Below are 12,047 nucleotides of genomic sequence, written 5' to 3'. Positions count from 1 at the left end.
AAGCGAGGCCGGAGACCCCTCCTCCTCCTCCTCCTCCTCCTCCGGGGCTGGGCGGAGGGACGAGCAGGGGAGTTGCGGGCGAGGAGGGCCCGGCGCCCCCCACCCCCCCCCCTGCCACGGCCTGGCAATCGCTTCCCCCCCGCCGAGGCCTCGCCCGTTGGATGGGGCGGGGTGGGCGCCAAGGATACGGCTGGGAGCGGCTGCCAGAGAGCGGGGACGGGGCTCTGACGGGCCCCCCGAAGGGAAGCCCTTGAGCTCGCAGGGGGGAGGGAGGGGGGAGGGAGGGGGCCTCGGGGGGGGGGAAGGAAGATCCCCGCAGGGGAAATGATTGACAGCAGCAGAAGGTTGGGAGGAGGGGAGGGGGGAGGGGGAGGCCTGGGAATCCCAAGGAGCCGCGGCTTTCGGGGAGCGGGGGGGGGGGGAGGCCAAGCCCCTCCTGGATGCTGGGCAGCAGTTGGCCCAGGAAGGTCCCGGTGCCTTCCAGGATCCCCGGCTCCCCTGGCCGTGAGCGGTGCTGGAAAGGTGAGCCAAAGCCCTTCTGGGCTGCTGCAAGCGGGGTCCCAAGAGCCGAAGCCTCTCGGGAGAAATCCTCGTGCAGTCCTGGGGAAATGGACCCCGACCTCCTGGAGGTTCAGGCGCCTGTGGGGATGGGGGGGGGGGCTGGTTCAGAGCCCTTGCAGAGGGTGGGGGCGCAGGGCAGCCCTGAGCTCCAGTCCGTTGGGGCTCCGCAGCAGGAGCCAGCTGGGACCCTCTGCCTTTTGGGGGGGGCGGGGGGGGATGGGGGTGGTGGACCTTCCTCTGCCAAAGAGCCAGCCAAAGGTTGCCATGCAGCCTTCTTCCCGGGGAGGGGGGGGGGGCCTTTTGCCAACCACCATGAATTCCAGCTTTTAGCTTTGGTTCCTCACTGCCGGCTTCATCAACAACACTGCAGTGTGGGTAATAACAGGGCGGGGGGGGGGGACTGAAGTTCCCCTCCCCTTCCCGAGGCTCTTCCTCTGAAGTGGGGCTCACCCACACTGGCCAACTCCCCACTTCCTAGGAAGGCCTGGGGGAGAGGAGGGGAGTTGCAGGGCTGCCCTGTTGGTGCTCAGAGATGGGGGACGGGGGGGGGGGCAGGCTGTGGGGCGGCTCTGGAGAGGGGCTCTCCCCACATGCAGGTGACTCCGGAGCCAGAAGGCCCTGGAAGAATGTGTTTGCCTTACAACTTGAATATCCGTGACAGGACTTGACTTAAAACTCTGCATTGAGTGAAGTTACAGTGGCACTGAAAAAATTGATTTATGGCCAATTTTCACATGTGCCACCATTAAAAGCATCCCCATGGATATATGATCAAAATTTGGGCGCTTAGCAACCGGCACGTACTTGTGACACTTGCGCTGTCCTGAGGTCATGCGACCACCACCATTCGTAACCACGTGGAGCCCTGAGAGCCGGCCGGTTTCCAACAAGCGAAGTCAATGGGGGAATTTGCTACATTTGCTTAACCACAATTCACTTTAAGCCAGATGATTAACGGCCACGTGATTCACTTAACTGTGGCAAAAAGGTCATACAATGCAGTAAAACTCACTCATTGCCTTGCTTAGCAATGGAAAGTTTGAGTTCAATTGTGGTCATAAGTTGAGGACTACCTGTATGCTTTGTGCTTTGTTTTGTGTAAGACCAAATTTTCTTATTATGCCGGAAGCTTTTTTGTGTTCAACTTTAGCATTTTAACCTACAATTAGATCTCATTTTTCAAAATGCGTATTGAACTGATAAGGTGGTGTTGCCATGTTGTTTTTGTCCTTTTGCTCTGGGCATTGTTCCCACCTCAACCCAGCCACATCGGAAGCCCCTTGGAGGCCTTCTGACTTGGGAGGGATCGTATTGATAGTTTCAACCTGATTTTCTTGGCTGAAAACTGAATCCATGTCCTTTTCTGGTGGATCATGTTTGATCTCCACTGTCTATCCTTCTGGATCATGAAGACTTTAAATCGCCTTGTTTGTTCCCTCTGCTCTACGTATTGATCTATTTTTTTCCTCGTGGTTTGAAGCCACTGTTGTTAATCAAAGCAAGTAGAAGAGGATTTTGTTGCCTTAAATCGGCTTCCCCTGAAATTGCTGCATTTTGCAAAATGCTAGCTGGCAGAGTGCTGCTTCTGGCACATTCCTCCCATCACATCTGCACCGAGTTTACAACCACAATCATTTCTTCCTCTTTGTTTTCTCCTTGCTATTATTGCCTCTCGTCTCTGCTCCCTTGCTCTCCATCGTAACTCCCTCTGTAGCGGTCCAGGCAGCCAGTGCTTCGCAGAGCCTCGCAGGAACGCTTGCTTGTTATTTCCAAAACCTTTCTCACCTAAAGCAATCCGAGCACATTGAAGATACGTGATTTTATTTGCAAGCCATCAATTATCCACGGCCACAGCAAAGCTTTCATGGCTACGAGCAACAACAGAACAGAGTTTGTGAGCTTTCAGCTCCCCCTACCTCAAGGCAAGGAAAAAGTAGACACTTTCCACTCAAGTAGACCACTCAGCTGGACACCAGAATCTTTTGGATGAAGCCACCTGTGGGACGTTGTTTATCTCTTCTAACTAGGTCAGCATGTCAGCCCTCAGACTCTTTCTGAGATACGGTCAGTGAATAAAAACTAGTTGGTTTACTGGGCCAGAAATCCCCGATTGAATTTTCTCCCTGATGCCACCCAGGATGACTTCAGCTTGCTGTGAATATTTTCTTAAGACTTTTGAGCAGTTCACCATCCATCCCACAGATACTGATGTCACCCAAGGGACCCCAATGTGGTGGCGGCAGTTGCCGCTTTGGGAAATGTGGGGGGGGGGAGGCTATGAGTTGTTGGAAAGGGACACACGCAACCCACACAACCCCGGAGGAGTCGTTTACCAGCCTGCGATGGAATATAGAGAGGGGGGGTTTATATAGGATCGGGGCGAGTGACAAGACTCCGTGCTGAATTTTCCCTGGGAACCCACCCCCCCCTTTAAAAAAACATATATTAATCTCCCCCTCTCTATTATGGATTTGATGAAGCCATGCAGCGCCTTTGTGGACTGCGTAGATTTCTCGGAAGTAATTTTGGGTGGGTGGGTAAGGAAGAGCTCTCGGTCAAACCAGCTTCCTACCCCCACCCCCGAATTCCCCACAAGTGCCTCCCCAGATTTCAGCTCCTCATTCTGCAGAACTCACAGCCTTCCCCTCCCCTTCAAGAAGGAATGCATTAAAGGCTTAACAGCATCTCCCCCCCCCCAATTAATGCAGGCCTGCAACACTGTAAAATAGGGGTGGATCTGGGGAGGGTGGAGACGGAGAGAGGCGAGAAAGTTGGTGGCTCTTTGCAAGGCTGAGGAGGAAAGGGAGCGTGGGGGACCAGCCTCACAACCTTCTGCAGGCCGCAGGAGGAGCATCCCGGCAGGCAGCGCTCCGCGTGCGGCTGGTCCCGCGGGGCCAAAGGAGCGGCCGTTGCCGGGGCGACCGCTGGACGCCCGGCCGGGAGCATGGCGGCGGCGGTGGCTCGCAGGGTGCCGCTGGGCAGGGAGGCGCACGGCGTCTACAGCCTGTGCTTCGGAGCCAGCAGCGCGCAGCTGGCCGCCGGCTTCGGCGACGGCGCCGTGCAGGTATCGGGGCTGGGCGGCGGGCGCCCAGAGTGAGGGCCGCCGCCGCCCGAGCTGACGCCGCTCTCCCCGCAGCTGGTGGACGCCGGGACGGGCGAGCCGGGACCCTGCCTGCGACCGGGACGCCGTCCGCGGCAGGCCGTCACCGCGCTCGGGTTCCACCGCGCCAAGCCCGGGCTGCTGCTGGCCGCCGGCGCCGACGGGGTCGTCGTCCTCTACGACCTGCGCGCGGGGAGCGCGGCGGCCTCTCTGACAGGTAGGTCCGCGACTGGCGGGCGGGCTGGATGGCCTCGTGGGCCCCCCCGGCAGGGCTGCTGACCACGCGCCCCTCCCTCCCTCCCTCCCGGCCCCGCAGAGGAGGAGAATGAAATCCACGCGCTGGACTTCTGCCGCGACGGCAGCGCCTTCGCCACGGCCGGCAAAGACCGGCACATCCGCCTCTACGACAGCCACACTCACCAGGTGAGGCTCCCCCGCCCCCCGCCCCCACGCCCCCCCCCCGCCTCCCGCGCTCTTCCTCCTCTCCTCCTTTGCAGCTCGTCCACGTGGTGCGCGCGCCCGACTTCATGGCCGGGGATGAGTTCACGCCCTTCAGCGGCCACTCCCGGCGGATCTTCGCGCTGCGCTTCCACCCCAGCGAGTTGCACCTCTTCCTGACCGGCGGCTGGGACAACTCCGTCAAGGCAAGTGCTGCCCCCGCAAGGGCGGCTGCTCCCCCACCCCGCGCTGCCCCTTCCCCCCCACTCCCACCGGTGCCTGGGTCAGCGATGGGCTCTCTGTCCCCTCTGCTAGGTTTGGGACAAGCGCGTGCCCAAAGGGGCGCAGAGCGTGATCAACGGGCCCCACATCTGCGGTCCTGGCATCGATATCAAGGTGAGTGAGTCCCGTAGGGAATGGGGCGGATTTCCACCTTCCCAACAGAAAAGGCTGCGCTTGCTACAGGCCCAACGGAGCGGGTGGGAGCCCTCTGGGGTAGGCTTCCCTACCTGTTAAGGTGCTGTTAATCACCCATAAAGCCCTACATGGTAGTGGATCTGGATACTTGAGAGACCGCCTTCTGCCAATCACCTCCCTGCGACCAATAAGATCACACAGATTGGGCCTCCTCCGTATTCCATCGGCCAGCCAGTGTCGGCTGGCAACTACAAGGAGGAGAGCCTTCTCAGTAGTCGCCCCGACCCTTTGGAACGAGCTCCCCGTGGAGATTCGTACCCTCACCACCGTCCAGGCCTTCCGCACAGCCTTGAAGAACTGGCTAGCCCGTCAGGCCTGGGGATGAAGATAGTTGCCCCTCCTGAATGATGAATGCATGTTGGTTACTGTTTTTATTATATGTGTCTTTGTTATTGTTTGCATTTCCCCTTCCCTGATTTTATGTGAGCCGCCCTGAGTCCCCTCAGGGAAAAGGGCGGCCTACAAATGTCAATAAAAATAAAAAAAAAAAAAAATCAAAAAAAAATTCCCCAAGGCCTGGCCTGGCTGCTGAGCTGGAGCCTCGAAGCCAGATCCCCTGGGCTGAGCAGATGGCAAGGGGAGTGGCGCCTTGGGCCGGGCAGAGAGGGGGCCTCTGCCACCAAGCGCCAACTGATCTCTGCAGCTGATGGAGAGGCCCAACAGGGTAGCAAATGGGAGCCCCCCCCCCGTCCCCCCCCCCAGCCTCCATGTCTTTGGGTTTAACACTCCAGCAATTTCTTGGATACTCCAGAGGGAAGAAACTCTTGTGCCTAAGAGAGAGAAGTCACCAATCTGCCTCCCCCTCCCCCCCCCAACTAGGGAGAACATATCCTGACTGCCTCCTGGGTGCCTCACAATGCTCTGCAGCTTTGGGACCTACGGATGTCCCGGCTGTGGCAAAACGTGCCCTTTCCTGGCAACCCCACCCAGGGAGAATTCCTCTACTCAGCCCAGTTCTGCACCGAGGACGTGGTGGTGGCTGGGGGCAGCGGTACCAGCGGGGCTGGGATTATCCACACTGGAACAGGCCAGGTAAGGGTTGGGGGGGGGGGCGTAGAGTCTCGGGAGCAGCTGGCACAGGGGCGGCTGCCGATCACGGCCAGGATCCCCCCCACTGCAGCCCTTCTTGGTTTTTCCTTGCTGCTCACAGGTGATCGGGGAGGTCCTGCTGTCCAACAAGCCAGTGCATGCCGTGGCTTCAGCTTCCGAAGGGCAGCCCGTGGCCGTCGCTGGCGCAGGGGGAAACCTCTACCTTGCAGAGCTGCACTGATTCACTCTGGCCGGGAGCCAGGCCGGCAGGAGACCGTCCTTTATAGCGGGGGCATCAGTTGCGCAACTGGCAGCTTCGCGGCTGTTCCGGCCTCTCACCCTGCCCCCACCTTATGCCCACTTGGCAACCCCTTCCCCCCCCCCCTGCATATTGTTCTGACCTGCCCTTTGCGGTGTCAGAGGTGCTCCTGTATCTTCCCCGGGGATGGGACTCCACTTGGGCCTGAGATGTGTGGCGCATGGGAGATGCCACCTGCCAAGGGTGTGTGCAATAAAGCTTCCTAATGGCCGGCAGGACCTGTGTCTGAGAAACAGGTGCTGTGTTGCCCACGACCGGGATGCCTGTAGGAAAGGCTGAGGAGGAGGAGGAGGAGGAGGAGGAGGTGGAGGTGGTGGGCTGGGCGCTTCAGCTTTGCTGTTGTGTGAAGGTCCCATCCAGCCGTGCAGAGCCAGAGAGCCTCGTCGGGATCTGGACGAGGGAGAGGAACAAGTATCGGTGCAGCCTGGAAGATCAAGTGGAGAAATGGCTCCACAGCAGGAGCGGCATTGTCTGAGCTGATCCCAAACCGGCTGGGGCTCAACATAGTCTTTCATGGCCGTTTCCCTGCTTTCCTGATCTGTAACTGAACTCTCAGTGGGGGCTTGAGGGGGTCTCTCTGTTTTCAAAAGAAGATGATGGTGACTAAGAGGGCCTGGCTGTCTTCGTGTTCTGAGTGCAGATGCTGCTCTCTCTTTCCTACCAGGCATCAGGGGTTCTCTAGAGCCGACTGCTGGCCTACCTGGCACCTGGGTTTTCCCCGCCTTTTCGGTCTGTTCGGGGTGGGGCAAAAAGGAGAAAGGCTCCCTCAAGGGCCCCCCTGCCCAGGGTGGAAATCCAGGTGGGTGCATCCTGGCATGGGGCTAACCCACCTTGCTCTGGCCAAATCACCATGGCCAGCTCACCGCAGGACAAGAGTTACACTAATATCAGAGAGCCAGTGGAATAGAATCCTAGAAGAAAAGTTGCAAAAGGAGGGACAGAATGAAATATGAATGGCGAAAATTAAAATGTTTAACTTATTTTAAATGATGAAATAGAATTGTTAAATTGTCCCGCAGTGTGTTGCCCTATGGTGAGTTGGCCGTGGTAAGTTGTCCCATTCCGTTTCGACATGGGGGACAATTAGCCCCTGAGAATACCAGCCCCCACCCGTTCATGCTGGAGGCACCACTGAAGGTGCTCCTGGTTTGAAGGGAGTAGCCTATGGCATCAGTGCTGCCCGGGAGATGCCCGTGGGGCCTCCCTTTCATGGAGCAAATGAGGACACTTGTGTCAACCCAGGAGCGAGCTGGCTGGTGCCTGGTGGCTCTGGTGGGAAACCATCCACTGGGGTTCCCCTTGAGTCCACAGGGAGGATCTGGAGCCATCTAGCCTCAGATTCCCAAATGCACTTGAAAAGCTCAGCCCCTTAGTGGCAACGACCTAATTCTGGAGGAAACTTGGGAAAGAGGTTTTCGAGCATTTGCTTCTACCTCAGTTTACGGACGAAGCACTCCCCCCTCCCCTGCAGTCCCCAACTCTGTCGCTTCCTGGCCGGGTTGAAGTGAGCCCATTGCCCCTCTGTGGCGGCTGCCCAAGTACAGGCCTCCCTCTCTAAAGGACTCTTTAATAAGGACCCCCTGCAGGGAGACTGGAGAGAGATTTATTTTAGACCAGGAACGCCTGGATTGTCTTCGGCAGCCTCACCGGCTGGGGAACCGTCCTAGAGGCGGCCTGAGCAGCCCTGGTGTTCCTGGCAGGCTCTTCTCTTGAGGGGAAAAAGAAAAGAGAGGCTTCCCGCCCCCTGGGGCCGCAATGCGTTGGAGGGTTCACTTGGCGGAGGGGAGGAGGGCCCGCAACAGACCCCTTCAAGCACCAGGCCAGCAACGTCCTTGGAAGGCAGCCTCGGTCTTCTCGGCCACCCGCAGGGCCGGCTCTGCAACCGTTTGCTTGAGATCAGCCACCGATGGCTTCTCGAGGCGGTGCTATCTGGCCGGTCGCCCCACTCACTTGGAGCTGGGGATCCTATGGCCTCACCTATCAGCTGAGCACAAGGGAGGGGATTTCAGAAGATTATTACTACTGCAATCCTGAGTCCAGCCCCCTTCCTCCTCCTCCTCCTCCCCCTCCCCCTCCTCCTCCTCCCCCTCCCCCTGCACTCCCTCAGTCAGGTCTAGCATGTTCAGACGTCACATGGATGACAGTAACGCTTCTGATGAGCGGTCCCGTTTTAGGCCTTCGTTTCCAGGCTTGCCTCAGAAGCTTAGAAAAATGGGTTCGGCCCGGAAGGGGAGGTGGGGGGGAAAGAGTTGTGGCTTCCCCGGGAGACTCTGCCTGTAAGCCCTGTCCCCTGGTGGGAAGGCCTGCAGGGCTCTCCTGGCGACTACCTTCATGGATGCTCGTCCAGCTGGCTCAGAGGAAGATGCCTCAATGCCGCGGGCTCCGCTTCCCACCAGTACCGGCAGACGTGGAAGGGAAGACCCTCGGGGGGGCTTCAATGGCGCGCGCCCTCTCTCTCTCGCTGGCTTCGCTGTGCTGCTTGCCTGCGGTGGGTCAAAGGGTGTGGAGACGTTTGCCTTAGCGATGAGGGGTCTTTTGAACTCCTGCCCAGGTATTGCATGAGAGCAGAACGGGATGACCGTCAGCACTTAGTGCCCGGGTGAGTTGGGCTGGGGATTTGCAGACTGACCTCGCTGGGCAAGCGTCCGTCTGGTTTGCCTGGGGGTGGACAGGCTCAGAATGCCTCTCTCCAGCGTGGACAGGTCTGGGTGTGGGGAGTCGGGGGGCAGCAGCAGTGGGCTGGGAGCTCTGGTGTCACACTCCAGGAGTGATTTCTCTGTGATGGGAGGGGAAGACAGGCAGGGTTAGCTTTGTGGCCCCCCTCCCAGTACATTTGCTGCTTTGATGCACGAATCACACGCCGCCCTTCAGCCAAACCTTGCGATGCACCGGTCTTTGGGAAGCTGCTGGAGAGAATGAAGCCAGCCCCGAGGCTGTTCTGGTGCAGACTGGGAATAATGTGGGGTCCAGCCAGGGTGGCGCTCTGCCCTTTGTGCCCCTCCTATGATGGTAATTTGGGGAACAAGTGATCTTTGCTTGGCACGGCCATCCATGTGTTTTGCAATATTTTTTTTTAGCAATAGCAGTAGACTTATATACCGCTTCATAGGCCTTTCAGGCCTCTCTAAGCGGTTTACAGAGAGTCAGCATATTGCCCCCAACAATCTGGGTCCTCATTTTACCCACCTCGGAAGGATGGAAGGCTGAGTCAACCCTGAGCCGGTGAGATTTGAACCGCTGAACTGCTGATCTAGCAGTAGCCTGCAGTGCTGCATTTAACCACTGCGCCACCTTTGATGAATTATTTGGATGTTTCCCTCTCATTTCTGTGATGTCGTTTTTCTTTTCTTTTTCAGCAGTGTTTACCCTTTGTGAGGATGTGTGCATCTGCAGAGAGATTATTCACATCTTCTACCCAGCCATTCCTTCTACCGGCCTGTGGGGGGGGCGTAGTGGGCAGCTCCAGTGCTTCCCCCCGTCCAGCAGGCTGCTCAAGTCAAGGGCAGAGGTGGGGCAGAGGCAAGCTGGGGCCTCTCCTGCTCCTCGGAGGGTGGACATTGTGCACCCACGAGAGGGACCCCCCCCCAGTAGACCTAGTGGCTCTGCCTCTGTGTGTGTGTGTGTGTGTGTGTGTGTGTGTGTGTGTGTGTGTGTGTGACCGTGAGATGCTGCAACTGGTCATAAGGAGGGAAGCTTCTGGCCATCCGGTTGTAACCCAGCAGGTGAGCTCCCCCCTCCTTTACCCTCTTTCGATAAAGCTTTAAAATTACAAAATAAGTTTAAGCTTTCAAGTGAGAATCCCCAGGCGGATCCAAGAGCCGGAGAGGAGCTGTTGCCCCTGTGTCTGGCCTGCTATGCTTTTTCCAAGTGGGGTTCTACTTGGGTGCCCAGGAATTGCCAATGTAGAAAAGTTTCTGTCTTGGAGTTGGCATTTCCGTGGTCCTGGCAAAGGGATCCTCCGTCGTGGGGAAAGTCAGAATGAAACTGGGAAGGGAGGCTTGGAGGAATAAATAGATGAAAAAGCAGTCGGTCAGGTGGGTCAGAGCGCAGTCTGGGTGCCCAGGTAGCCCACTTGTCAACCGCCGTTGGGAGTGACAACTCCCATCAATCAGGGTCAGGAAGGTAAAGTGACATGTTGTTACTGTGCCCAACTTATGTCAGTTTGTCAGTTCTGGTTGCAGTTCTTTAAAATATTTATTCAATTTCTATAGCTGCCCAATTTCATCCAACTTGTTGAGCGAATATCGACAGTCATTGAGCAGGTCACTCAACTGTGATTGTTGACTTCCTGCTGGCTTCCCCATTGACTGTGCTTGTTGGAAGCTACCCGTGAAGGTCACAAATGGTGATCGTGAGATTGTGAGATGCTGCAGCCATTGTCAATGCTCGCCAGTGGCCAAGTGCTGGAATTGCAATCACCTGGCTTCAGGGGGGCCCGCAGCAGCTGCATCTTTGATACAAGTCTCCTTTTGAGCGCTATCATAACTTCTAGCAGTCACTAAATAAAGAGTAAGTAAGGACCATAAAGGGTCCACTGGCAGCCCATAATAGACTGTGGTCTTATGTACTTCAGTGGATTTTACTGTATGCAAAATATCACCTGCCCCAAATACCATTTCATCAGTCAGTCTGTTTTTAATGGGGACTAGTTAAACAAACTTTCTTTCAAGGAGTAACCAGAGTGCCATTTTCTGGAAAAGTAGTCTGTCTGTGTGTGTGTGTGTGTGTGTGTGTGTGTGTGTTGTGTGAACATACCAGTGATCATCCAAGGAAGGAACCTGGACCCTGACTCACCTGGAGGGTTGCTGTCACTTGTGTGGGGGTCCTTCTCTCCAGCTCCGGCCAGCCTGTCGGGGGGCAGAAGGTTCTTAAGTCTTTGCTGTTCCCTCTGGCTTCTGCTCAGGGCTACCATCCCTTCCCCATAGCCGTCTCCTACTCTTACTGCTCCATTGGAGCTGACATTTGTTAGGGGCCTCCAGGGACCTGCAGGCCCCACATCCACCTCCCCTGGCTTTGGTCCTCTGTGCAGAGACGTATCCCCCATCCTAGTGTCGAGACCAGGTATGCCAGGAGAACGTGGCTTGCGTTTCCTTGCTTTGACTAAGATTTGAAGTTGATGCCTTCTCGTTCCTCACCTCCTTTTCACAGACAATTTCTGTAAAACTACCCGGTAGTTTTTTGCAAAATGGACCATGCTGGTATCCGAACCTGATTCCATCTTCTGAAAAACTAGAACAAAGGGAGCGCAGAGGTTACAAAGAGGGATTTCAGTAAACCCAGAAGGTTGCAGTGAACCTCAGTTCTGCTGAGGTTGCCGGGCATTTTCAAAATCCCAGCACCAAGTATTTTCTGGCGTTTGCCTAACCTCACAAGAACCGGGAAGAATGTTTTTGGAGAACAACAGGGCAGCTTATCGGAAGGGCTTTAAACTAAAACTGGAGGGGAAGAAAACCAAATTTTGGGACCTCTCCCCAAATATGAACCCGAAGGCAATCGGCCACGTGGTAAGAAGGCAGGGAAACTCGGATACAAAACAGGAGAGCCGCAGGAAGCAAACGCAGGGCCAGTCGAAAAGGACTCAGGCGCCTACACAACTAACACTTGAAGTATGAGGAACAAACAAGCTAGAAATCCAAGTGCAGGAGGGCAGATACGAGATTATTGCCATTACCAGAACTTGGTGGGATGAAACCCATGACTGGGACGTTCTGCCAGAAGGATTTATGTTGTTCAAAAGAGACCTAATAAAAGGAGGTATTGTATATAAAAAAGCAACCGCACCTGTACAGAAAGGCAAAAAACGAAGAAGAAGCAGCCCAAGTCCTGAGTGCATTTGGGGTTAATGGAAAAAGGAACAAGATTGCCATAGGTTTACCCTGCAGACCACCCAACCAAGCAGAGGAAACGGACGAAGCCTTTGCTGGTGTGTGCAGGAAACACACTGCAATAGGAATGGGGGACTTTGGAGACAAACGCTGCCTCAAGTGGGAGGCCAAGCAGGTTCCTGAGAAACCTAGCAGGGAACCTCGGTCCCTCCAAAGGCAGAGGAGGGAACCAGAAAGTCAGCTGTCATGGACTAATTTGGATGAAATGGTTGAGGAGTTGAAATTTTCATTTCATTTC

General features: G+C 56.3%; 1 protein-coding gene and 1 long non-coding RNA gene across 2 annotated transcripts; one reads left to right on the top strand and one right to left on the bottom strand.

Annotated features, from left to right (window-relative positions):
* The first annotated feature begins 3,494 nt into the window (after nt 1–3,494).
* On the top strand, nt 3,495–6,139 carry LOC148043695 (GATOR2 complex protein WDR24-like). The gene is made up of 7 exons (XM_087723834.1): nt 3,495–3,625; nt 3,698–3,878; nt 3,978–4,084; nt 4,159–4,305; nt 4,415–4,495; nt 5,396–5,608; nt 5,727–6,139. Exons 1-7 carry the CDS (start codon nt 3,506–3,508, stop codon nt 5,844–5,846), a joined length of 969 nt encoding a protein of 322 aa, XP_087579960.1. The 5' UTR covers nt 3,495–3,505; the 3' UTR covers nt 5,847–6,139.
* Nucleotides 6,140–8,565: 2,426 nt separating this feature from the next.
* On the bottom strand, nt 8,566–11,183 carry LOC148043694 (uncharacterized). Its single transcript, XR_015697799.1, has 3 exons — nt 11,060–11,183; nt 10,719–10,771; nt 8,566–8,700 (listed from the first exon to the last, which is right to left on the bottom strand). It is a non-coding gene; the product is annotated as an uncharacterized LOC148043694 (long non-coding RNA).
* Nucleotides 11,184–12,047: the final 864 nt, after the last annotated feature.

This window comes from Thamnophis sirtalis, unplaced genomic scaffold (assembly GCF_051295495.1).
Source record: "Thamnophis sirtalis isolate CommonGarterSnake01/CBP01778 unplaced genomic scaffold, rThaSir2_p1.2 scaffold_10, whole genome shotgun sequence".
Taxonomy (NCBI): Eukaryota; Metazoa; Chordata; class Lepidosauria; order Squamata; family Natricidae; genus Thamnophis; species Thamnophis sirtalis.
Note: the sequence above shows the minus strand (reverse complement) of the source record. Positions and strands in the feature narration are given on the sequence as shown.